Source organism: Zalophus californianus, chromosome X, assembly GCF_009762305.2.
Source record: "Zalophus californianus isolate mZalCal1 chromosome X, mZalCal1.pri.v2, whole genome shotgun sequence".
Classification (NCBI taxonomy): Eukaryota; Metazoa; Chordata; class Mammalia; order Carnivora; family Otariidae; genus Zalophus; species Zalophus californianus.
Window position 1 is genome coordinate 114,595,156 of NC_045612.1, and position 27,890 is coordinate 114,623,045.

The window sequence follows — 27,890 nt, forward strand, 5'->3', positions numbered from 1 at the left end:
GATTTCTTTATCCCATTTACTAAAAACCAAACAAACAAAGCAAATCTAGATTAGGATGATGAGGACAAAGGTAACCGTGAAGCTGGTAAAAGCCCAAAATTCTTTTATTTGCCTAAAGAAGTCAGACTCACCTGTGAACTGATATATGAGCCATTATTTCTTTTATTGATAATAAGACAACAGAAACATAAGTAGTTTGCCCTGTATCAAATCACTAGCAGAGAGCTGAGTCCAAGATGGCAGGAGTAGGAGAACTTAGTTTCGTCTGGTCCCAGGAATTCAGCTAGATAGCTGTCAAATCATTCCGAAAACCTGAGAACTCAACCGGAGATCTAAGAATAGCTGCAACTCTACAAAGAGAAAAGTAACCACTTTCTGCAGTAGGAGGTGAACAGAAGTAAATCCCAGGCAATATATGGAAAGATACACTGTGGGTAGGGGGTGTGGGGCGAGAGGGGCCTCCATCAGCTGGCAAGAGAAAGTGATTTGGCAGCAGAGCACAAAATCGAACTTTTAGAAGTCTACTCCAGTGAGGAATGTCCCTGCCTGAAAGGTGCTCATGTGGCGAAGCGGGGCAGAATCCTAGGTGGGACAGTGTGGTCTGAGGACCCTCGGGGTCACAGGAAGACCAGGGGTGCCTGAGTGCGGCAGAGCTCCCAGACATCGGAATGGGGAAGATAGCTGCAATCAGCGAGCCCAGAAGTGGGCTCTCAGCTAGGGGTTACCATATACCTCCAACCACGGCACAGTCGGGCAACTGCTCTCTGAGCAAGGGCCCAGCGAGCAGAACTGCCACGAAACCCTCTCCTCCCTTCCCGGGAGGAGCGGCATGGGTGTGAGCTGCAGGAGTGTGCAGGGTTTAGAGACTCGAAATAGGGTCATGTGGCTGAGAGAGAAATGCTCAGTCAGCGGCTGGGTGAGCATGGAATGCAGATGTAGACCAGGGAGACAGGAGTGATTGACTGCTTTTCCCTGAGGGCGCACTGAGGAGTGGGGAGCCGAGCTCTCTTGGCTCTGGGGCTGGAGATTGGGAGGCCACCATTTTCATTCTCATCCTCTTAAGTGGCACAGAAAGCCTTCAGGGAACAAAAGCCACAAAGAACAATCCTGAGCAGATTACTTAATTTGACCCCCTGGCAAGGACAGTGCAATTCCACCCCGGGGAAAGACACTTGAGAATCAATGCAACAGGCCCCTCCCCCAGAAGATCAGCAAGAACATCCCTCTAAGACCAAATTTACCAGTCACAGAGAACTGCAAAACTCCAGCGTTAGGGGAAAATAGTATACAGAATTCAGGTTTTCCCCCTCCACGATTCTTTAGTCTTTCAATTTGATTTTCTTCTCTTTCATTTTCAATTTCTTATTTTGTCAACTCTTTTTCAAAATATTTTTAATTTTCATCATTACAGTTATATTCTATCCTTTCAATGTATTTAATTTTATACACACACACACACACACACACATATGTTTTCTTTCTCTACAATTTTCGGATGCAGTTTCTTCCAACAAACCGACCAAAATACATCAGGACATAGTGTATTGCTCTTTTCACCTGTCTATTTATATTCTTTTTTTTCCCCCCTTTTCTCTCTTAATTTTCATTTTTACAGTTACATTCTATCCTTTCATTGTAATTAATTTTATTTTCGTACATATATACGTTTTTCTTTCTTTACAATTTTGGAGATTCAGTTTCCTAACAAACTGACCAAAATACACACAGGCTCCAGTGCATTCCTATATTCACCTGTCTGATTATCCTTTTTTTTTTTATTTCTTTTTTTCTGGTTTTGGGTCTCTACTAATTTGTTTAGTGTATATTTCTCTGGGGTCATTGTTGCCATTTCAGTATTTCATTCTCTCGTTCATCTATTCTTCTCTGGACAGAATAACAAGATGGAAAAAGTCACTTCAAAAAAGAGAAGAGGCAGTACTGACTGCCAGGGACCTAATCAATATAGATATAAATAAAATGTTGGAACTATAGTTCAGAATAACGATTATAAAGATACTAGCTGGGCTTGAAAAAAAGCATAGAAGACACTAGAGAATCTCTGGAGAAATAAAAGAACTAAAGTAGACATCAAAAGGATATCATAAAGGATATTAATGAGATGTAATAAAAAATGGAGGCTCTGATAGGATAAATGAAGAAGAGAGAATTAGTGATATAAAACACAAAATGATGGAGAATAAAGAAGCTGAGACAAAGAGAGATAAACAACTACTGGATCACGAGGGGAGAATTCAAGAGATAAGTGATATAATAAAGTGAAACAATATTAAAACAATTGGGATCCCAGAAGAAGAGGAAAGAAAGAGGGGGATAGAAGGTATACTGGAGCAAATTATAGCAGAGAACTTCCCTAATCTGGGGAAGGAAACAGACATCAAAGTCCAGGAGGCACAGAGAACCCCCCTCAAAATCAATAAAAATAGGTCAACATCCTGACATATAATAGTGAAACTTGAAATCTCAGAGACAAAAAGAAAATCCTGCAAGCAGCTTAGGACAAGAGGTCTGTAACCTATAAGGGTAGAAACATTAGATTGGTAGCAAAGCTATCCACAGAGACGTGGCAGGCCAGAAAGGACTGGCATGATATAATCAGGGTGCTAAATGAGAAAAATATGCAGCCAGGAATACTTTACCCAGCTAGGATATCATTCAAAATAGGAGTGATAAAAAAGCTTCCAGGACAGACACTAAAAGAATTCGTGATCACCAAACCAGCCCTACAAGAAATATTAAAAGGGATCCTCTAAGCAAAGATAGAGCCCAAAGTAACAGATCAGAAAGGAACAGAGACAATATACAGAAACAGTCACTTCACAGGTAATACAATGGCACTAAATTCCTATCTTTCAATAGTAATTCTGAATGTAAATGGGCTTAATGCTCCAATCAAAAGACACAGGATATCAGATTGGATAAAAAAGCAAGATCCATCGATATGCTATCTGCAAGAGACACATTTTAGACCCAAAGACACCTCCATATTTAAAGTGAGGGGATGGAAAACCATTTATCATGCTAATGGACATCAAAAGAAAGCTGGGGTGGCAAACCTTATACCATACAAATTAGATTTTATTTAATTTTTTTAAAAGATTTTATTTATGTGTCAGAGCACAGGCAGGGGAAGAGGCAGGCAGAGGGAGAAGCAGGCTCCCCACTGGGCAAGGCACCTGATGCGGGACTTGATCCCAGGACCCTGGGATCATGACCTGAGCCAAAGGCAGGCACTTAACTGACTAAGCCACACAGGCGTCCCGACAAATCAGATTTTAAACCAAAGACTGTACTGAGAGATGAGGAAGGACACTATATCATACTTAAAGGGTTTATCCAACAAGATCTAACAACTGTAAATATTTATGCCCCTAACATGGGAGGAGCCAATTATATAACCCAATTAATAATAAAATTTAAAAAAACACATCAATAATAATACAGTAAGAGTAGGGGACTTCAACAGCCCCCTCACTGCAATAGACAGATCATCTAAGCAGAAGACCAACAAGGAAATAAGGGCTTTGAATGACACACTGGACCAGATGGACGGACTTCACAGATATATTTAGAACATTCCATCTTAAAGCAACAGAATACACATTCTTCTTGACTGCACATGGAACATTCTCCAAAATAGATCACATACTGGGTCACAAATCAGGTCTCAACTGGTACCAAAAGACTGAGATCATTTCCTGCATATTCTTGGACCACAATGCTTTGAACCTGGAACTCAATCACAAGAGGAAATTTGGAAAGAACTCAAATACATGGAGGCTAAAGAGTATCCTGCTAAAGAATGAATGGGTCAACCAGGAATTTAAAGAAGAATTTAAAAAATTCATGGAAACAAATGAAAATGAAAACACAACTGTTCAAAATCTTTGAGAGGGAAGTATATAGCAATACAAGCCTTCCTCAAGAAACAAGAAAGGTCTCAAATACACAACATAAACTTACACCTAAAGGAGCTGGAGAAAGAGCAGGAAATAAAGCCTAAACCCAGTAGGAGAAGAGAAATAATAAGGATTAGAGCAGAAATCAAGAAAATAGAAACCAAAAGAATAGAACAGATCAACGAAACAAGAAGTTGGATCTTTGAAAGAATTAATAAGACTGATAAACTCCTGGCCAGACTTACCAAAAAGAAAAGAGAAAGGACCCAAATTAATAAAATCATCAATGAAAAAGGAGAGATCAGAACCAACACCAAAGAAAAACAAACAATTATTAAGAACATATCATGAGCAATATATGCCAACAACTTAGGCAATCTGGAAGAAATGGATGCATTTCTAGAGACATATAAACTACCAAAACTGAAACAGGAAGAAACAGAAAACCGAACAGACCCATAACCAGCAAGGAAATTGAAGCAGTAATCAAAAATTTCCCAACAACCAAGAGCCCAGGGCCAAATGGCTTCCCAGGGGAATTCTACCAAACATTTAAAGAAGAATTAATACCTATTCTTCTGAAGCGGTTTCAAAAAATAGAAATGGAAGGAAAACTTCCAAACTCATTCTGAGTCCAGCATTACCTTGATCCCCAAAACCAAGGACCCCACCAAAAAGGAGAATTACAGACCAATATCCCTGAAAAACATGGATGCAAAAATTCTCACCAAGATACTAGCCAATAGGATCTAACAGTACATTAAAATGATGATTCACCACAACCAAGTGGGATTTATTCCTGGGCTGCAAGAGTGGTTCAACATCCACAAATTAATCAATGTGATACACTACATAAATAAAACAAAGGACAAGAACCATATGATCATCTCAATAGATGCAGAAAAACCATCTGAGAAAGTACAGCATCCTTTCTTGATTAAAACTCTTCACAGTGTGGGGATAGAGGGAACATACCTCAATATCATAAAAGCCATCTACAAAAAGCCCACAGTGATATCATTCTCAATGGGGAACACTGAGAGCTCTTCTCCTAAGGTCAAGAACATGGCAGGGATGTCCACTATCACCACTGCTGTTCAACATAGTACTAGAAGTCCTAGCCTCAGCAAACAGACAACAAAAATAAAATGCATCCAAATCAGCAAAGAAGTCAAATTCTCACTCTTCGCAGATGACATGATACTCTATGTAGAAAATCCAAAGACTCCACCCCAAAATTGCTAGAACTCACAGGAATTCAGCAATGTGGCAGGATATAAAATCAGTGCACAGAAATCAGTCACATTTCTATACACTAACAATGAGACAGAAGAAAGAGAAATTAAGGAGTCGATCCCATTTACAATTGCACCCAAAACCGTAAGATACCTAGGAATAAACCTAACCAAAGAGGCAAAGGATCGGTACTCAGAAAACTATAGAACACTCATGAAAGAAACTGAGGAAGACACAAAGAAATGGGAAAACGTCCCATTTTCATGGATTGGAAGAACAAATATTGTTAAATGTCTATGCTACCTAGAGCAATCTATACATTCAATGCAATCCCTATCAAAACACCATCAACTTTTTTCACAGCGCTGGAACAAATAATCCTAAAATTTGTATGGAACCAGAAAAGACCCCGAATACCCAAGGGAATGTGGAAAAAGAAAACCAAAGCTGGTGGCATCACAATTCTGGACTTCATGCTTTATTATAAAGCTATAATCATCAAGACGGTATGGTACTGGCACAAAAACAGACATAAAGATCAATGGAACAGAATAGAGAACCCAGAAATGGACCCTCAACTCTATGGTCAACTAATCTTGGACAAAGCAGGAAAGAATATCCAATGGAAAAAAGACAGTCTTTTCAACAAATGGTGTTGGGAAAATTGGCCAGCCACATGCAGAAGAATGAAACTGGACCATTTCCTTATACTATTCACAAAAATAGACTCAAAATGGATGAAAAACCTAAACATGAGATATGAATCCATCAAAATCCTAGAGAAGAACAGAGGCAGTAACCTCTGTGACCATGGCCGTAGCAATTTCTTGCTAGACACGTCTCCAAAAATAAGGGAAACAAAGGTAAAAATGAACTACTGGGACTTCATCAAGACAAAAGGCTTTTGCACAGCAAAGGAAACAGTCAACAAAACCAAAAGAAAACTGACAGAATGGGAGAAGATATTTGCAATGACATATCAGATAAAGGTCTAGTACCGAAAATCTATAAAGAACTTATAGATTCTTTATAGAATCTATATATAGAAGAGAAAACCGAACAGACCCATAACCAGCAAGGAAATTCTTGCTGTTCTTTGGGTGACACCCAAAGAACAAAGACATGAACAGACATTTCTCCAAAGAAGACGCACAAATGGCCACCAGACACATGAAAAAATGCTCAACATCACTCAGCATCAGGGCAATACAAATCAACACCACAAGACACCACCTCACAACAGTCAGAATGGCTAAAATTAACCACTCAGGAACCGACAGATGTTGGCAAGGATGTGGAAAAAGGGGAACCCTCCTACACTGTTGGTGGGAATGCAAGCTGGTGCAACCACTCTAGAAAACCATATGGAGGTTCCTCAAAAAGTTGAAACTGGAGCTATCCTATGACCCTGCAATTGCACTACTGGGTATTTACCTCAAAGATACAAATGTAGTGATCCGAAGGGGCACCTGCAACCTAGTGTTTATAGCAGGAATGTCCACAATAGCCAAACTATGGAAAGAGCCCAAATGTCCAATCACTAATGAATGAATAAAGAAGATGTATATATGTGTGTATATATATATATGTACACACACACACACACACACACACACAATGGAATACTACTCAGCCATCAAAAAATGAAATCTTGCCATTTCCAATGACATGGATGGAATTAGAGGGTATTGTGCTAAGCAAAATAAGTTAATCAGAGAAAGACAATTATATGATTTCACTCATATGTGGAATTTAAGAAACAAAACAGAGGATCATAGGGGAAGAGAGGAAAAAATAAAACAAGACGAAATCAGAGAGGGAGACAAACCATAAGAAACTCTTATTCATAGGAAACAAACTGAGGGTTGCTGGAGGGGAGAGGGTGGGGGGATGGGGTAAATGGGTGATGGACATTAAGGAGGGCATGTGATGTAATGAGCACTGGGTATTATATAAGACTGATGAATCACTGAACTCTACCTCTGAAACTAATAATACATTATATGATAATTAAATTTAAATTAAAAATAATTTTTAAAGAATAGCAGAATCTGAAATACAGAATATTATAATACAAAGAAGTATGATTTTGATAAGACTTTCACAGTGTTTCAGAAACTGTTCTACAATTAATTGGATCAGCAAGAAAAGCTAGGTCAAGAGAGGAACCCACACAGAAGTAATGGTTCTATGAGTGCCCCTTTAAGAGTAGACAGAAGATATCTTCCCCCACTAATAATTCCTATGATCTTTGTTCCTGACCCAAAGTCCAGCTGAACAGTGGCATCGTGTTAATCTCCATAACCTGCAGTAAATTAAAGTCATTTAGAAAAGTGTGATTACTTAAAAAAAAAATGATTATGGTGAAATAATACTGAAATATTTCCAGCTACTTACAATCTTTATTAAAAACCCAAGCCTCTAATTTTCTTCAAATGGTAGAAATTTTGTACACAAGCAGCAGGAATCCACATCCTACTTATATTTAAATGAGGAGGAAAGTAATGGCAAAGAAAATAATATAATTAATCCCATATATTCAGTTTGCCATTGTTGATTCATCTCTTTTAAGTTGTGTTTTAAAAGTTCAATTCACTTGTAAAACTTAAATCTAAAAAAAATTTTTAAGGCTTCTTTCATATAATGTGGAAAAAAGCTGAAACAACATTTATTTTTAGTAGAAAATAACAGTACGATTTTAGATGGCACACTATAAATAATCTGTTAAACTGGTGATGGTTCATTGACTTTTCCCTCAAGTATCTGCTTAAAATAGTTCAGTTTTTTATTTTTAAAAATGACCGAATCACCATTCAGCTTTTTGGTAGAAAACAAAATTAATCTGAAAAAGAAAAACAGGAATCAGTAATTCAAAATATATAATGCATGCTAAAAATGAACCCTTATAGCAAAGACAAATTGTGCATAAGTGATTAATAACCCAAGAATGCCTTTTAGTGGGGCAAAATATGGGTATTCCTGACTAGTGAATATTTAATCACATCTATTCCTCCTACTACTCTCAATCTCAATTTCTCAACTCTCAAAAGAGAAAAATGGCACAATCTGGATTTTCTCAACCTGCTCTCTCCTTAACCTCCTGCAATTTGGCATTCAATGTACCATTTCACTTAAAGGGGTCATCAATAAATGACAATATTAAATGAAATGGGTTTTCTCATCCCTCAATCCTTATCATCATGGATCTTTTTATGGATTTTAACACTGTTGGTGAGTACCATTTTTTTAAAATCTTTCTTCCTTGCTTTCTAGATGTCTGCCTCCCACTCCTTTCAGTAGGACTATTTAAGGCATGCCCTTAACTCTGCTCTGCACCCCCTCTTGGAAGGTCCATAACATTTCACAGTTATGCTCAAGTTAGTGATTTCTGGAATCAGACGACGCCTGGTTCCACCACTTCTTAGCTGCATAATCTTGGCCCTAACACAGAACCTCTCTAATGACTCCGCTTTCTTATCTGTAAAATGATGTAAGAGTAGGGCTGTTGCGAGTAGTAAATGGACAACATCTAGCAGAGTTAGCTGGCATACGTTAGATGCTCAATATGTGGTATTTATTATCAGGTTTGGTATTCTGCTGCCATTTTATTCTTTTTTATGAAAGCCAAACTCATTATTTCTCCCCCAAAACTTACAAACCCTTTATAAGTTTGTAAGTCATATAAATAATAGCAGTGATTTTTCAGTTTAGCACAAACCCCTGAGATCATCTCTAATCCTTCCACAGGGACCTGGTACTCTACAACAGCTCTCTACAGTGGCCTTCATTTTTGGTTCTATAATTTAAGTCAACTTTATTATGTATTAAATACTTCTACACTCTACCCCAATGCTAGATTCTTCATGCCTTTGTATAATTAGCTATATGTCACCTACCACTTCAAAACAAACAAAAATTTCTCATGTCAACCGCAGCCACAGGAAAGAAAATACATGAATCACCACTTCCTTGTCCTAGGATCAATTAGCATTACCCCCAACCTCTCTCAATCAGGCTGCACAAAGCCTTGTCTCCAGTTCTAATCACATCTCCCTATGTCACTACATTCCATTTGCCCTACTTTGTTGTAAGGATGACCTCTCTGAGTTTCTGCAAAGAAAAGTATGCTATAAAATATGCATAAGCACTTCAAAGCAGATATGCAAATAAAAAGAGAACCAGCAATGCATATCTGGAGAGTAAAGGTCCAAATGAGAACTTCTTCCAAATGTTGAGTAGTCCTAAGGTGCTGTAAGTAGCTTAACACTTACTGCTAAGAATTTTCATATATATGCCAATGTGCACATATACAATAAACAGAAGCTGTGAAAAAGAGTACAGTTATGTATTTCTTTTTTAATTGTGCAGCATTTGTTTCAGAAAATTAATAAGTATGGTCTTTGGCCTAGAATAACCCAATACCACTTTGTGTTCACAATAGACAAGATACATTTGTTTATAAACATGACCTCTAAATTTCTTGCAACAGTATATGATTTAAAACAATAACTTTCTTTCATACTTGCTCAAATATATAATGCACTAGGAATTATTTAATTATATATACACCCACAGCTAACCTTATCCAAAAGAGATCAAAATGATGCATAAGTGATCACACGTACCTACGCATACGTAATCATACAGACCTGATTTATACATTTTTATAAGCGTTTCATTAAGTCTTTAAAAGCTATTCAAGCGGCCTGGGTGGCTCAGTTGTTAAGCGTCTGCCTTCGGCTCAGCTCATGATCCCAGGGTCCTGGGATCGAGCCCTGCATCGGGCTCCCTGCTCTGCGGGAAGCTTGCTTCTCCCTCTCCCACTCCCCCTGCTTGTGTTCCCTCTCTCTGTCAAATAAATAAATAAAATCTTAAAAAATAATAATAAATAAAAGCTATTCAAAATAGATAGGTATGATTATTTTACATATCATGGGTACAACAGGGAGGATTATATCCATTTTTAAATATAACATGAGATTTCATAGTAGTCCATTTGTTTGATCCCAAAGGGTAAATCTTAGAAGCATCAAATTCTCTCTTTTTGGATAATGCAGAAAAGACTAAAGCTCTGATTCTAGGTGAAAAGAGGATATATCTCTAACAAGTCTAATGACTAAACAGTTTCAGATTCTAAAAAGAGTTTTATAGTACTTTGAGGTAGGCACTAATTTAGCTTTACATTTTCCATCTAGCAATATCTTTTTAGATGCATGTAAAGGAAAAAGCAACAATACTTGGAGGGCTGGTCTGTGAGTCCCTCATTTAGTGAAGGACAGTGCAAAGAGATATTTTTTAGATGCAATGTCATTTGCAGCAACCTCATGGGTTTTTTCAAGTATCTCTTCTTCTACCTCTTCAGACCGTAAGCCAGACAAGAGCAAGAAAACTATGGTTTATTCGTCCTTTTAATTCAAACTGCCCTAGGAATCTGAGTTCATGTTTAGAGTTGGTTTCCCAAGAGCAGAGATAACCTGTTCTCATCTACTTTAATTATGGGCCCATCTTGCTGGGATTAACAGTGTGCACTATGAGAACCAGATAAAGGTAACAAACATATCTTCATACATGAATAAACCAGACACATGGAAAGATAAAAATATATTCAACTAGTAAAGTTTATTACTTTTACATAAAAGGCACAAAGAGAGCTTAGATAAGGTCAAAAAAAAAGTATAGGGGAAACAGTCATAGGAAGAAGTGGGACAAGACTGAGAGAAAACAGAAGATTTCCATTATGTATCAGAAATCTTTCAATTTTAAAACTCAAAGATTAAGATTAAGAACTGATTTATTATGCTACATAAACAGAACCATGGTATAAAAGGAAGTATTATGTTTATTTAAAGATTCAAATTTACAACCTATTTCCCCTGAGTAGTATCCACCAAGGAATTTTATTTTTTTAAAGCTTCAGAAATGTATTATAACTCAAGGCAACTCATTAACAGTATAGCAATTCATTAGAGAGCTTTTCATTTAATTTCCAACTGCAGTAATATTCCTTAATGAGGTTTTCAAGGTGCTAAATTTATTTTGATTATGTTTAATTTATTATTTTAAATTCTTAATCATCCTAAATCAATAACCACAGTATTCAAACCAATTTTTTTTAAGATTTTATTTATTCACTTGAGACACAGAGATACAGAGAGAGAGAGAGAAAAAGAGCATGAGCAGGGCGAGAGGCAGAGGGAGAGGGAGAAGCAGGCTCCTTGCTGAGCCAGGAGCCCAATGTGGGGCTCGATCCCAGGACCCTGGGATCATGACCTGAGTCGAAGGCAGATGCTTAACCATCTGAGCCACCCAGGCGCCCCTCAAACCATTTTTTGAGGATTTACTGGCAGAGATCTTCAGATAACTATTACCAACATAAGATACTTTGAACACCCAATTTTAAGAATAGAAAATTAATTGAAGAGATTTATGATCTAAAACCCAAAAATATATCAACTGTCATGAAGCCTTATATCCAAAACATACTATTTTGTACAACAGGAAAGAAAAAACGTAAAACTGGTATCTTCTTTATTTATGCATATATACACATACATATATGTTATGACAGATTTGAGAGTTTAAATTATGCTCATCTCAGATATAAATAATTCCATTAGAAAATGTCACAAAAAACTTTAATCTTTGGTCTTAACAAAATTATACACAAAATAGCATAAGGCCAGATACTAATACTCAGACTAGGTGTACCATAACAGGAAAATATTTAACCTAACATTTAAAATTGTTACAGCTGCAACACTTGCCACCTTAAAGTTAGTCTCTGAGTAAAACATGCTTTATCACTGAGCAGCAGCTATGGGAATCCTGAAATAACTTCCCTGAATAATTGGTGATTAGTATAACAGTCAAATAATCTATATAGTAAGATCCATTTCAAGGCTATTCAAGGGTGATCAACTATAACCAATAATGATAATCATACACTATTATCTGAAGCCCTATTTCATAACCAAACACCTATCTGGTACCTTTCGAAGTCTGGATTCAGATCTACCAAGCAATGTAAGTTATTGGGTCTACATGAAAAATAATGACTGAATGAAACTTCTTCTTGCTCATAAGTACTTGAACATAAATCTGTCACTACCTTGATTTCTTCTATATCACCTTTTCTAATGGAAGCTTTTCACCTATACACTAGGTCAGTTGAGAAAAAAACAGCATATGACTACAAATAACTAATGACTACCTAATCATGATAAAGCTTGTCCAAAAGTAGTCTTTTTCTATGTTCATTCTACTTCATTAAGCATCATTATCATAGCCAGAAGACAGTTTTAATTATATGCCCACATGCACAGAACAATACATTAGTTTCTAAACAGTTAAACATATACATTATTTTCTTTTTAAAAACCATGTACTTGCCTTGTGTCTGCATTTAAGTACAACTCCATAGGCTCCTACAATAAAAACAAATAAAAAATTAGGGGCACATATACAAACCATAGCTCTTAGAGAAATAAAAGTTCTATTACATTTATATTGGCTATCAGTATATGATTTTATTGGTTTTAATGGTTCCTAAAATGACAATACCCTGCAGTGATAATGCAATGAGCCTCATACAAACAAAATGTGGATATTTAGTATATATTTTTTTTTATAAAACAAGAGTATAAGCAACTCATTTACCCAACAAATATTTTTAAATGTTTCTCTTTTTAAAGAAAACTTCACTTGAAACATTTTAAATTTAAGCTTAAAATTACTGGAGACAAGATTTGGACATAAGAACTTTAAGAGTAAATGAAAAAAAAACAAAACAAAACAACTCAAAAGACTGTAGAAAACGTAAAATTTAAAAGCTAATTGTTTCCCAATAGTAAGCTCAGGTACAAGCCTACCAAATATGTTCTCAGTCCTAGGAGACATTTAAGTACTCTTCCAGGACACTGGAATGTCTTTTCTGACTGGCAGAATAATACAGGCCTAAGCATTCCAATTAATAACTAGTAGGAATTGCTACATTTTTGCCATAAATAAAGACTCAGTGCAAAGGCACAGACCATAAGTAGTCCAAGGCTTTCTGGCCATTTATAGCCAAGCACTTCCACTTCCTTTGGCATACTTTGATGAGATTCATCACTACAGTTTGGGTTACTTATCCTCTTACCTAGCCGAAAAACTTCTTTAGAGGCAGAACAGAGTTGACAGCAAGGTACCCAGGAAACTGAGGTTAGAGTTAAACTGTGACAACCTAATTAGCAGAATCAAACTGTAATGTACAGTAACTTGAGGTTTGTAGAAATGTCAAGAACATTAACAGACAGACAAAGTCTGCATACATCTATGACAGGGAACTTCAGAGAGATGAAATTGGGAAATGTGTCTCAAACAGAATCTGGAGAACCGGAACAAGTCTCCTTCACTTTGGTGGAGATGGATGAATCTTATTATCATAGTCAGGATGGAATCAGCTACTACAACCGTCCAACTTAATTCCACAATCACCAGGCAATCCTTCAATCCCATTTTAACTGCTCATGCCAGTTTTTCTATGGAGTGAAAATACATTGCCCAGGCTACAGGAATGCAGAGTTTACTAGACAGTTTTTAATTTCCATAATATATATGTATTTCTTAGCCAAAAAGCATCTAAGGTATATAGCAATGATGGTTCTGACTATAACTAAAACTGACATATTCTGAGCAGTCTAGTAGTTTAGTTAATCTGAGCTAATTCCTAAGGAGATGATCACCTACAGGTATACTAAGAAAACGAAGGTTGTGATCCATAAAAACTGGGGCCCAGAATTTGAAACATTCCAACCCTGTTACACCCTATGAGCTGACTGGCTCCTATCAGTAGCTTTACTGCATTAGTTTCTAATTATAACACTTTGGGAAAAAACAAAAAACGGCAGCTATATAAAACAGTAGATAAGATATCAAGAATGAATTTTATTGGGGTGCCAGGGTGGCTCAGTCGATTAAGTGTCTGCCTTCAGCTCAGGTCATGATCTCAGGGTCCTGGGATAGAGCCCCACATAGGGCTCCCTGCTCAGTGGGTAGTCTGCTTCTCCCTGTCACTCTCCCTCTGTGTTCTCTCTCTCTCTCTCAAATAAATAAAATCTTTTAAAAAAGAAATTACTAAAAAAAAGAAAAAGAATGAATTTTATTTACATAATTGCTATCAATGAAGAAAAGGAAAAGGAGTTGACTGGTGAAGGGAGAAGGATCCATTCCTTTTCCTTTTTTGGATCCATCCTTTTTATATGGTTTCAACTTCAGACCTTAAAACAAGCACCCAATTAGACTGTATTTTTTTTTTAAGATTTATTTATTTACTTTAGAGAGAGAGAGAGAGATGGAGAGAGAACAAGAGCACAGGGGGAGGGGCAGAAGGAAAGGGAGAGAGAATCCCAAGCAGACTCCGTGCCCAGCACAGGGCACAATGCGGGCCTCGATCTCATAACCCTGAGGATCACAACCTGAGTCGAAACCAAAATCAGGCACTTAACCGACTGCACCGCCCAGTCACCCAGACTGTATTTTAATTGTTTCTCTTTATTTGAAAAGGATTTAACTACTTAATATTAAAATCTAGAACAGCTTTGCTGTTCACAGGTAAATCTTCAAAACTTCTTTTAAAATTCACATTTGAAAATTCATAAAATAAAAATTTTTATAACATTTGCTTTAAAGATATAAATGCTAGGGGCGCCTGGGTGGCTCAGTCAGTTAAGCCTCTAACTCTTGATTCCGCTCAAGTGGTCATGAGATCAAGCCCCACACTGGGCTCCAGGCCGGGTGTGAAGGCTGCTTAAGATTCTCTCTCTCTCCCTCTCACTCTGCCCCTCCTCCTCCTCCCTTCCCCCTCTAAAAAAATAAATGCTAAGAAACCATAATTATAATTACTCATACCCTGTTAACAGAATCATTTCTCAAAATCTCCATAAAGTTATCTTTAAGTCAAAAGCAAAAATTACTAAGAATGAAAAATCAGGGGGGCACCTGGATGGCTCCGTGGGTTAAGCATCTGCCTTTGCTCAGGTCATGATCCCAGGGTCCTGTGATCGACCCCACACATGGGGCTCCCTGCTCAGTGGGGAGTTGGCTTCTCCCTCTCCCTCTGCCCCTCCCCTCCACTTGTGCTCTCTCCTGCTCTAATAAATAAAATCTTTAAAAAAAAAAAAAAAGGAAGAAGGAAAATCAAGAAGTCTTATGAAAAATGAATTACCATACTTCATCAAATTAATGATGTCATTAATCATAAGCATTATTTTATGTACTACTATGTGGGAAAAAGAACTGCCAATTAAACCATGACATGCTATGGATTATAACTCACATCCTGATTTTAGAAATGTTAAAATATAACCAAGTTGTGTGCCTCAGAATTTATAAAAATGTGGTTTGTCATTCTCAAAGACAAATAGAAGTTATTCACTTATTTACCATGTATTAAGCAAAATTTAACTTATACAAATAAATTTTAAGTTATCCAAAATAAACTTGATATAAAAATAAAATGTAACAAAAAATTATAGACTATGAAACCATAATTGCTAATGAAAACAATGAAATGAAAGCAGCCTTGGGAAACCTGGCTGGCTCAGTCAGAAGAGCATGCAACTCTTGACCTCGGGGTTGTGAGTTTGAGCCCCACCTTCAGTGTAGAGATTACTTAAAAAAAAATAAAATCTTTAAAAAAAAAAAAAAGAAATGAAGGCAGCCTTAAGAAATATCTGATTTATTAAATTTTAAAGGGCTTTAAAATATTCACTTTCAATTGGAGAATAAAACCCAAATAGCACAATTTTATTTTTAATATTTCACTTAAGCACATATCTGAATTAATATAGGTAAAATTAACAGGATCTGAATTAGTAACTTTTTCAGTGGTAGGTATAATTACATACATTGCTCAGAAACTCAAGGAATGCTAAACTTACCTTCACCTACAACCCCAAGGATCTCAAATTTATTCATCACATTACCAATGTTAGGAATCTTCATGAAGACAAACTCCTCTTTTGATGCAAGCCACAGAACATGGCATCAAGAAAGAACTTCTAAGAAAGTTGTGAAGTAGAACCAAAATGTCGAAGGAAGAAATTCTCACAGGTTGGCAGGGACTTTCACATATTTGTTCTAATGTGAAGTATTAAATGATTCCCTGAAAGAGAAAAGAAAAAAGCCATTAAGTTTTATATTCAGCACTCTAATAATCTATCCTATTATTTTGTACAGTTTTTTTAAATGTTAATGTTTCATATACTTAAAAGAAAAGAAAAAATAGTAAGAGAGAAGAACCCAAAATGGAACAAGAACAAATGTACCTAACTGTATTTGAAATGAGTAACATAACCACATTGAAGGGGGGAAGGGTAGTCAGGAGGAAAAGAATTAACTCCAGGCAACTTTTGAAAACAATGTTTTAACTACACACTCTCCTCAAGCTAAAAACAAAAAAAAATTATTTATAAACAAATACTATACTTATATACTTGTTTTTACACAGAGGTATGAAATTATGTGCGTTCTCGGACTGAGCAAGTAAGTAAATAAATACATTGTGGATAATGAGAGTTTGGCTTCTTATTCTCATAAAAAGAAGTTACAAATATGAAACAGATGAAGGCTTGGAATTAGAGCTAACCATAGGAGCTCAGTTCTTAATATAAAGATGCAGAAAAAGATATAAATGTGTATGTAAATATACATACAACACATAAATATATTCCATAGCTCTGTCTGCTGAGGAGGCCTAGAAGCAATGACACTCCAACATCCCATCAGCACAGCTAGTGCACCAATAAAAGGAAACAGCTTCCTCAGAGAAATGGCTGATTCCCAGGCAAGAGCAAGGAAAAGTACAATATGAGCCCAGGATATACTTTTGTGGTGCCAGAAAGGCTGGTAATGCTCAAAGAATGACAGGAGCATGTCTGAAGGACACAGGAGTCTCTTCTGGTCAAATGAGAAACAACTAAACAAAATAAATGAAAATAGTAGATTATAAACCATAGAATAAAATAAAAACATACCAGTCCTTACTTACATAAATAAATAAAGGGAGAAGGAAAAGCTCTTTCTGAGAGTATAATTCCAAATAATAAATGTAGTGATGGAATTAGAAAATCACCATTTGGCAACCACCCTGGTAATAATTATTTCAGGCAAGTATCATCAACATATGCTGAAACTAGTGGTTTAAGGTTTGATGGAAAACAGGATATTATCTAGTCTCAAAGTAGCTCCACTACAAAATACCCACTAATTAAAAGGGGAAAAATAGTAATTTCATAGTGAAGAATCCTGCCAGACACCACCTTAATTAAGTGATCAAAGTTAACATCGTCAATAATAGAACAAGTGAACATCATATGCCTTCTGATAGGATACGACACAATGTCACTTCTGTGGCATTCCTTCCAAAAAGGTAAAACAGACAAGCCCAAACTGAAGGACATTCTACTAAGTAACTGTCCTGTATTCTTTAAAAATGTCTAAGTTATAAAGGACAGGGAACCAAGTAACTGTTCCACAAAAGAAGATTAGGAGATGTGATAGCTAAATATAATGTATGATCCTGGACTGGATTAAACCGGTACAAGAAAAAATATTTTTTTACTAAAATTATTATGAGTGATGTACCACATGTGACTGTGGTTAATATTATATATTTGAAAGTTGTTAAGAGAGCAGATCTTTAAAGTTCTCATCACAAGGAATAAAAATTGGTAACTGTGCGTAGTGATGAATGTTAACTAGACTTACTGTGATCATTTCACAATATATACAAATAGCGAATCACTATGTTGTACACTTGAAACTAATATGTTTTATGTCAATAATAGTTCAATTGATGAATTAATAAGGTGCAGCCCAGAATCTCTAGAATAAGACAGTCTAATAAAAAAATTTAACAAAAAAAGAACGAACACCAACATTTTGAGAGATAAAGTCTGCAACTTACACCATTCAGGAAAAAAATAATAAGGACATGTGTATGGAGGAAGAGACAAAGAATGATTAAAATGATAACATTTGGGGAATTTGGGTCAAGGGTCTATGAAACAGGAAATTCTTTGTACTATCTATGCAACTTTTCTCTAAATCTGAAATTATTTAAAAATAAGTTTTCTTTCAAAAAAAAACTATCCCATCTTTATGAAAAATAACAGCTGTACCAACACAAAATATTGGTTTAAAAGGAAAAAATAAATCAAAACCAATAAATTCTTTGCTGCCTATGAAATTTGAAACTTTTTAAAAATAAGAGTACCCATGTGGTGTGGAAAAGTACTGACTTGAAGTGTGCCTTTTCACATGCTGATGGTAGAAATACAAACTGATACAAGCTTTCTAAAGAGCAGCATGTCCATAATTAAATGCTTTTAAATGTTTATAGCATGATAAAGTATCTGACAAAAACATACAATAAACATCATTCATAAAGGCAAAATTTCTCAGAGACCTCTCTAAAAAAGTGGTATTTGAGTTAGCCAGCCAAACGAAGATCTAAGTCAGTCACATTACAGGTAAAAAATGCTCAGAGTGCTTCTGAAAATGAATTATTCTTTTATTTTCTATAGCTGATTTGGAAGAACACCCAGGAAGTATTTAAATATCTCACTCTCTGCCAATAATGGCATGGCTCATTTCAAAGGAACCTTGAGATAAAAATTAAATCATTCCCACTAAGAATACCCAGCCCCCCAAAAGTTATGTACCTAAGTATATACAAAGAACATTTGGTCCCACCTATTATCTATATGGAAATGAAAATTGAGTAATGCAAACTGGGAATCAGAATTCAAACGTGTGAGGTAAATACATAACATCGGTGTCAAAAGCAGTCTTTTAACTACCAGTATTCATACTGAAAAAAAAACTGTATGCCAAATTGGATTTCACTACAATTTTATATGAATAACACTGAGTAATTTTTAAGACCTAAAGACTCAGATACTTTAGCTTCAACTAACTAAATAACTTGGATGAAATCCCTTTGAGGACAAATACAAATACAGGAGGAAATACTTTTTTAAAACAGCCTAAAAACCCCGAAGACTTAAGATTGTAAAGAATTAGCTGGCTGAAATCAAGTCAAAAGAATAGGACCCAGAGATGTAATCCAAACCACCCAAAATGGTTTCAGCTCTCAGGCACTTGAAGATCCAGAAAAAAATGGGAGAAAAAAATGCTCTTAAAACCTTTAAAAATCCAGAAGCAAAAGTCAAAGGCAAGAGTGCCAAAAGGAGTAAGTTTGATAAGCCACCACTCACTTAAAGCAGAAACCTCAGAGCTACACTCGTAGGATAAAGGAAACCAGAAATAAATCAGCCCTTGGACAGACCTGAATTACAGTTTCATGTTATCTGAGTGACCAAAACTCTCAGTGATGGATAACCTGGATGATGACCACACTCTAAAACTACACCAGATAAGGAGCTGGTAAGAAAACTGGGCAAGTTTAACTTTGATGAGAGATGGCGGACATCTAAATGTCTGAAGACTCTTTGAAAAAGAGGGAATAGAGCAGATGATTTGAATTACTTTAGGGGGAAGAACTAAGATCAGAGGTACAAGTGAAAAGGAGACAGATGTCAGCTCAGTAGTGACTGGACATCGATGAACCATCAATGGTTACTCATGCATTCTTATAAATATCTTACTCATGCATTCTTACAAATATCTGTCAGATAGCTGCAGTGGGCCAGCCCACTTTAGATGCTTCAGGATACAGCAGTGAACAACACAGACAAGGCCCTTGCTCTCATGGAGCCTAATGAGGAGAGAGAGACAAGAAACAAATAAACATGATCATTCCAGGCACTGACAAGTATTACAAAGGAAAGAAAACAGTCTTTCGATAACTGGGGGAGGGCGGGGACGGCCCTCTTTTAGATAGGGTGGCCTGGGAAAGGCCTGTCTGAGGAGTTGAGATTTGAGCAAAATCTGTTTAATGTAAAGAAACAAGCCACAGGCAACAGGGATGGGTAAAGAGCATTCCAGAAGTACAAAGACCCACAGAGCTTGACAATTTCAAGGAACAAAGACCTGTGATCTGAAGCATAGCAGACAAGAAGGGGACCAGCAGGGGGCAGGAAGAGGCCGCTGGATGCAGTTTGGCCTGACCATGGTAGAAAAGTCATGCACTAAACTAGATGTCCTCTAAGATCCCTTCCAACATGAAAATTCTAAGAATCTCTCAAAAACCTTGAGTTTTTTATAGTATTAACTTTGTAAACAAATAACAGAATAAACTTTAAAGTAGATGTGTTCTGCACTAAGAAATACACCTAGAATTAAGCAAACTTGTCTCTGTATTGGCAAGCAAGTACCTACAAGAACTGACAGAAATGGAAGGCTTATAATTTATTTCATGTATTATTAGTATTGAATTTAAGAGTTGCCTGGGCCTTGAATGTTTCCTTTGTGCTGAAATTATAATCTTCATCTCAACAGGTCTTTTCTTCTTCCCAAAGAGAGTACAAAAATCAGTTGAATCATGAGTTTTGTTCTTGTCTCTGACACTGTTTTTGTACATACAAATGAGAGAACCATTTTGTCACTGAAAACTGCACAGGAATGAATTTGGTACATGACAAAACTTGTTATAAGAAAGTTTAAATGGTTTGAAAGCATCTTAAAACTCATGATCCGTGTATAGAAAGAAACCATGTCTATGGAAAGCACAGCCCTGCAAAAAAAAAAAAAAAATCCTAATTACTCTCCTTGGAGAATTTCTCTGTGTTGCATATAAGTGAGGAGAAAATGCACTAGTTTTCCTCCTAGATGAGACCACATCACCCATAATTAATAATTTTTCTTTATTCTACCAGTAGTGGAAAAAGTGATTTATCAATCCATTCTCTATAAATCAATTCCATTAAATCCAACTGATATTTGACTATCATGAGTAACATACACACAGTTTAATAACATAAACATTTCAAACTTCCAAACGTAGCTTTACCTCCCCACTCTCTACAATCCATCCACAAGGTAGGAAATTCAGTAACAACTCAATGGATCTCCTTCTACCCAGCTACTTGATATTTCGCCTAAGCACTGCCAATCCTACAGAACTCTTTAGTTTTCTGAGACTCCGAGGGCCTCATGATTCAGACTGAAAAAAAGAGCTAAACTCAGATCAGAGAAATTCAGGGTTCAAACTAATATTGCACTTTTTTTTTTTTAAGTTTTTACTTAAGTAATCCCTACACCCCATGTGGGGCTCAAACTCATGACCCTGAGAACAAGAGCTGCATGCTCTTTCAATTAAGCCAACCAGGTACCCCAATATTGTACTATTTAAGACACACTATTGGTTAAAAAGGTTTTGAAGGTACTTGCATGAATATATAAGTATCAACTTTATCATGGTTTCCATGGGATAATTTGTCCTGACCTCCAAATTCCAAATAATTGATTTTAAAATAAACTTACAAAAGTTGGGGACCACACCTAGATATTGCTGAGTTGATGTGGATCAAAAAATAGATCTAAGTTACTGTCCTCTACTCAAAAACAAAAACAACAACAAAAAATTAACATTCACCTGAAAAAAGATAGAAGGAACTGAAGTCCAAGACTGTTGAAGAACACTCACAGGATTTAAATGAAATCAAGACCATTGGCCTAGATACATTTCATCCCTAAAATGCTTTAAGATTTCAGAGATGAGATTGCTGAACCTTAGTGGTATTGGGCAAGTCCTACAGAAAAGATGAAAAAGACTGGCCTAGAGCAAAAGTAGTCACATTTTTCAGAAAGAGTAAAATGGTACATTCTGTAAACAACACTACACCTGTGAACTTTTTTTTTTTAAAGACTGTATTTATTTATTCATGAGAGACAGAGAGAGAGAGAGAGAGGCAGAGGGAGAAGCAGGCTCCCAAGGAGCAGGGAGCCCGAAGTGGGGCTCTATCCCAGGACCCTGGGATCATGACCTGAGCCGAAGGCAGACGCTTAACCATCTGAGCCACCCAGGCGCCCCTACACCTGTGAACTTTTAATTAAACAGTCATTCAATAAATGTCTTGAGAGCTAACCATATGCTAGGCACTGGAATAGACAGTAGGAACTTACCAGTAAAGGAAACAGACAAGACTCCTTACTTCATGGAGTTTATCAAAGAATCACACAATAAGCATAAAATTGCAAATATAAGTCCTATGGAAAAGAGATATAAGGTGCTACAAGGGCTTGTAAGAGGGTTGCCACCTAATTAGGGAAGGTTGGTTTTTCCAGAGAAAGTGTCCAGTAAGCTAAGATCTGTAGGACGATTAGACATAAACTTATGGGGGAGGAGGAATGCTCCAGGAGAGAACAATTTATGTGAAAGTCCCAAGTCAGAAGGGAACATGACAGAGACAAGAGACTCAAAGGTAGCAGGGGTGGCGTAGTTAATAAGCTAGTACCAGGTGAGACTGGATAAATAGATTATTTTACATAGTTATAATTATCTTTATCATAAGACACAAAAAGACACAGGAGGGTTTGAACAATGGGAGGGGTGGGTTCAGGGGGTGGTATGACAATCAGATGATATGTGTTTGGAAAAAAAATCATATAAGCTACAGAGAAGTGGATGGCTCATTACATGGAAGAGAAGATGCTAGTTTGGGGGCATAACACAAGTGGAAAGCCACAGCAGACACCCAGGTGAAGAATTAGGGCAGGATGGACTTAGTTGGTGGATATAAAGAAAATGAATAGATTAAGAAATATATTTGGAGGGGAAACCAATACAACTCAGGATGGATTAGAGATGGGAACTATAAGAGAAAACAAGGATTGGCGCATGGCTGGCTCAATGGGAAGAGTATGTGACTCTTGATGTTGGGGTCATGAGTTTGAGCCTCACATTGAGGGTAGTTTACTTAAAAAAAATTGCAAAGCCTTATTCCAAATCTCTGTACTCTGTACCACCCCACAGTGCCTACACCCAAAAGGGAATAAATCTCAAAAAAAAAAAAAAAAAAAAGATGGAGAGAGAGAAAGAAAGAGAAATCAAGGATAACTTCTTGATTTGGAGTTTGGGCTATGAGTAGATGGAGGTTGTTTCTTGATTGAGGAAAACTAGAAAAGCAGATTAAAAGAAGGGAGGAGGGGGGAATCCAGGATTCTACTTTAGCCATGTTAAGTTTGCATTTAGATATATATAAAAAATGAAACAAACAAAAACCAAAGGGAAAAGAAAAATAAAAAACTGAGGAAAAGAATTTGTAACTTATATCACAAAGAGTTCATCCTAACACATAAAAGATTCCTACTGCTCAATAAGATAGGAAGAAACCCAGTTTTTAAAATGGGCAAAGTGGGAGACACCTGGGTGGCTCCCTTGGTTAAGCATGACTCTTGATTTCAGCTCAGGTCATGATCTCAGGATCCTGGGGGTGCTGGGATCAGGCCCCAAGTCAGGATCCGTGCTCAGCGGGGAGTCTGCTTGAGGATTTCTCTCCTTCTCCCCCGGCTCCTCTCCCTGCTCATTCTTAGGCACTTTATCTAAAATAAATAAATCTTTAAAAATAAATAAATAAATAAAATGGGCAAAGTGCTAAAGTGCTATGAACAAATAGTTCACAGTAAAGGAAACACAAATGGCTCTTAAACATTGTGTATGTTTGTATATAATAAATATATGTATTTATTACATATAATAAAAACTGAAGATTAAAACTACACTGAGATTCGGGGTGCGTGGCCCTTAAACACATAAAACGTTACTCAACTTTACATATAATGAAAACTGAAGATTAAAACTACACTGAGATTCAGGGTACGTAGCTGGCTCGGTCGGTAGAGCATGGGATTCTTGATCTCAGGGTCGTGAGTTCAAGCCCCATGCTGGGTGCAGAGATAGTAAATACAATCTTTTAAAAACTACAGTGAGGTTCAATTTCTCAGATTAGCAAAAAACAAAATTAACATGTCGTGTTGATGAGAGCATGAGGAAATTATGCTTATTCATACATTGCTGGTGGAAATGTACATTAATATAATTTTTGGAGGCTAATTTGATAATATCTTTCAAAACTAAAAACAAACGTATTCTAATGACACAGCAATTAAATTTCTAGAAATTGATCATCAGAAACACACACACACACAGATAAGCATACATAATTCACAGAAGTATTGTTTGTAAAAGCAAAATGGAAACAACCTTTAAGTATGCATCAATAGGGGCCTGGATAAATGAACTGTGGTATATCCATTCAATTTTTTTAAGCTAGAGAAAGAAGGGAAATAGGTCTATTTCACAAATTTGAGTTTTCACTAATTTTCCAATAAATCAAAATTATACTTAAAATTGTATTCTAATTAAATACCACTTTATATCTTTTGTATACTGGTTCTACATAAAATTATATTTGAAAAAGGATATTTATTGTTATTTTTTGGAAGTCTGAAAAATCTACTAATTGAAGAGTATAAAGTACATGGTTGACTTTACTGGACCTGAAGACATCAAGGTGTTTTTAAACACTGCCAATAATTTGGAAAATTCACAAAGGCGGCTTCCAGGCTAAACAGTGTCAATGCTGTCACAAATTGATCTTCCTTACTATGTATCCAGATCCTTGGTCCTTGTAACTGATGTGACTGCAGACTGGAGATTACATCAGAGAGATTCTAAAGCCTGGGTTTTTCTCACCAAGGCAAAGTATTGGACTTATAGTTGACCTTGACAACTTTCATTTCCTCAGTTAAAAAAAAAAATAAAGCTCCTCTGTTGGATGATCTCTGAGGTCCCTTGTAGCTTCCAAATCCCACAATTTCATTTCTAAAAACTCAGAACCTCTCAAACTCAAAATGAGCATCAAAATCATCAATTCCTAAGTTGGGACCAGTATAAAATACATATTTTCATTATGATTCCAAATCACTTACCAAAGTAAGTTTCAAGAGCAATTGAGCAAAATCAGCTTAGAACAAGGGAAGGAATGGCATGATTACCTTTCAGCCTGTTTCAGAAAAACTGCAAAACCAGAATAAGCAGAATGCTGCTAGCCAAACATCTGGTGATTAAACTATTCCTGGGAGGGTCACTTATGTTAAAGAAAAAACAAATAGTAATGATAACTAGACAGCAGCAACTTCACAAGGCATGAAAAAGTCTGGGATATATTCCAAATGGGTTGGGAGGAAGTTATTTTTATTTAGAGATATTTGTGTCCTATTTAAAACATAGAAGGAACTTAAGAAAATCAAGCTAAAGATCTTAAACTTCCTCAGTCAGCTCTCTGTCCTGCTAACTTTAGAAGAGTAACAATATTTTGACCAAACAAATAACAGTAAAAATTACAAGCAATCCATCAAGGCAATTAATTGATGAAAGTATTCAATTAAGGTCAAGAGATCTGAGGAGTGCCTAGGTGGTGGAGTTGGTTGAGTGTCAGACTCTTGGTTTCGGCTGGGGTGGTGATCTCAGGTTCGTAAGATCCAGCACAACGTCGGGCTCCAGGCTCAGTGTGGAGTCTGCTTGAGATTCTCTCTCCCTCTCCCTCCACCCCTCCTGCTCGTGCTTGCTTGCTCTCTCTAAAGTAAATAAATAAATCTTTAAAAAAGAGAGGGATCTGAACACATAACTCATAATAAAAATTTTTTAATTTAAAATAAATTAAAATTGAGTATGTTAAAAGTAAAGACAGGTTCTTTCCTTCAAGGAAATTACAATTAAAAAAATAAAACAAAACAAAATTATGGTTAACAGGACTTTTGAATTACAGCTTTCCCACATACTAACTTAATGTTGAGTTGTGGGAAAACATTATAAAACATTATAAATGGTTTGTTTCCATTTATAAACTGGGGTTAAGTGACCCTGACACCAAATATGTGGCATCTTCCAACACCAATTCTCTGGCACCATCTGGGTGTCGCTACAATCCATTCTAACACTAACAACCCAGAGTTAACATCAGACTCCACAGGTTTAAAGGGTTGGTCCCACAGACTTAACTTCAGACACCTGTCACAAGTCCCAGGTCCCCAGGCCACCTGCTATTATGTCCAATTTGGCTAAAACTTTGGGGGTTCTCACCAACTCCTCCTCAGGTTTGATAATTTCCTAGAAGGACTCACAGAACTCAGGAAAACACTTACTTACTGATGTGGGGAACAAAAGCAAAATATAGAAAAAAAAATTAAACTTCCTTATAATTTACAGCCCATTGACAAGTACTCGAGAGAGGGAGAGTGACCTTCCTTCAGGAACTCAACTGCCACAACATGAATACTTTGCTAAAGGCAAAAGCAACCTTAGCTTGACATTAGCCCAACCTCCACGATCCTGTAAAAATCCCTTTGGAAACTTCTTTTATCTCTACCCCCCTACTCCCCCCACCCCTGCCAAGATATATGTTAGCAATCCTCCAAACATATGGCCCACTGATATACATCTGAAGGGTCTCATGACTAAGGTTTTACTAGGCAGTAGTAAATGACCCCTCAAGGTCCTGGAAACCTTGTTTCCAAATTCCTTAGGGACTTACACTATCCCTAACCTCCTCCAAACTTGAAAGTATATAATCAGCAGCTCCTTACAACCCAAGTACAGCTCTTTTCTGCCCACAGGTCCTTTCCCGGTGCCTTAATACAACTGCCCTTTTTGCACTGAAGACGTCTCAAGAATTCTTTCTTGATCGTTTGCTCCTGAACCCCAACATTTCACATCACTTACCATTGCTGGTTTATTATAAAGGATACTTAACTCAGGAAGAGCCAAATGGAAGAGATGAATAGAACAAAGTATTGGGGAGTGGGGGGGAAGCACAAAGGGCTTCCATGCCCTCTTAGGGTGCACCATCCTCCAAGCACATCGGTGTGTTCACCAATCCAAAAGTTCCCCAAACCCAGTTCTTTAAGGGGTTTTTATGAGGTTTTCATTATGTAGGCATGATTCACTAAATCACTGACCATTGATAACCGAACTCAATCTCCAGCCTCTCTCCCTTCCTCAGCAGTAAGAGGTAGGAGAAGGGAGCTGAAAGTTCTAACTTACTAGGAGCACCTGGCTGGTAAAACACATGGCTCTTGATCTTGGGGTTGTGGGTTCAAGCCCCACTTTGGACAAAGAGCTTACTTTAAAAAAAAAAAGTTCTAACCTTCTAATCATGGCTTATCCTTCTGGTGACCAGGCCCCATCCAGAAAGTTATCTAGGGACTCTGCCAGGAGTCATCCCACTAACATACAAAAGACACTGTCACTCAGTAGATTAAGGTTAACATTTTTAAGACAAGAACAGAATACTGAATAGACAAGGTAAAGGCATTCTAGGCAAAGTTTGTGCTAAAATAGGCAAAAAAAAGACTTTGTAGAATTCAAGTCATTCTGCTTCTCTGAAATCAGGGCACAGGTCCAGGAATGGCAAGAAATGAGGATAGGACTAAATCATAAAAAAACCTTGTATACCAAGCCACAGGTATGTTTCCCTATATTTAAAGAAAGGATTCAACTACATACAGTACTAGAACTTTGAAGTCCTCTGCCAGAGACAATAGTAAATCAAGAGAAGCCTTTTAGGTGATTACTTATCAGTGTTGTTTCAGAAAAATCACCATGGAGGCAGAAAGAAGGTTAGGGCAGAAACACTAATCAGAACGCTACTGGATTGAGAGAGGCCAGGCACAAAAGGATAGAAAATCTCAACTAAAGAAGCAACAGAACAGAGAAAGGAGGACAGATTTAAGACATTTAGAAGATGTATTCAGGGGCGCCTGAGTGGCTCAGTCCTTAAGCATCTGCCTTCG

The 27,890-nt window shown here is 36.8% G+C and overlaps 1 protein-coding gene across 5 annotated transcripts in view; it reads right to left on the minus strand.

Moving 5' to 3' along the window:
• CDKL5 (cyclin dependent kinase like 5) overlaps positions 1-27,890 on the minus strand; it is a 199,815-nt gene that overhangs the window by 109,080 nt on the left and 62,845 nt on the right. For all 5 annotated transcript variants that reach the window (XM_027607968.1, XM_027607972.1, XM_027607971.1 and 2 more), the window contains 2 exons: positions 16,073-16,296; positions 12,543-12,577 (listed from right to left, as the gene is read on the minus strand). In XM_027607968.1, the coding sequence (XP_027463769.1) occupies positions 12,543-12,577; positions 16,073-16,136 (99 nt within the window). In that variant the 5' untranslated portion in view covers positions 16,137-16,296. The remainder of the gene's footprint in view (positions 1-12,542; positions 12,578-16,072; positions 16,297-27,890) is intronic.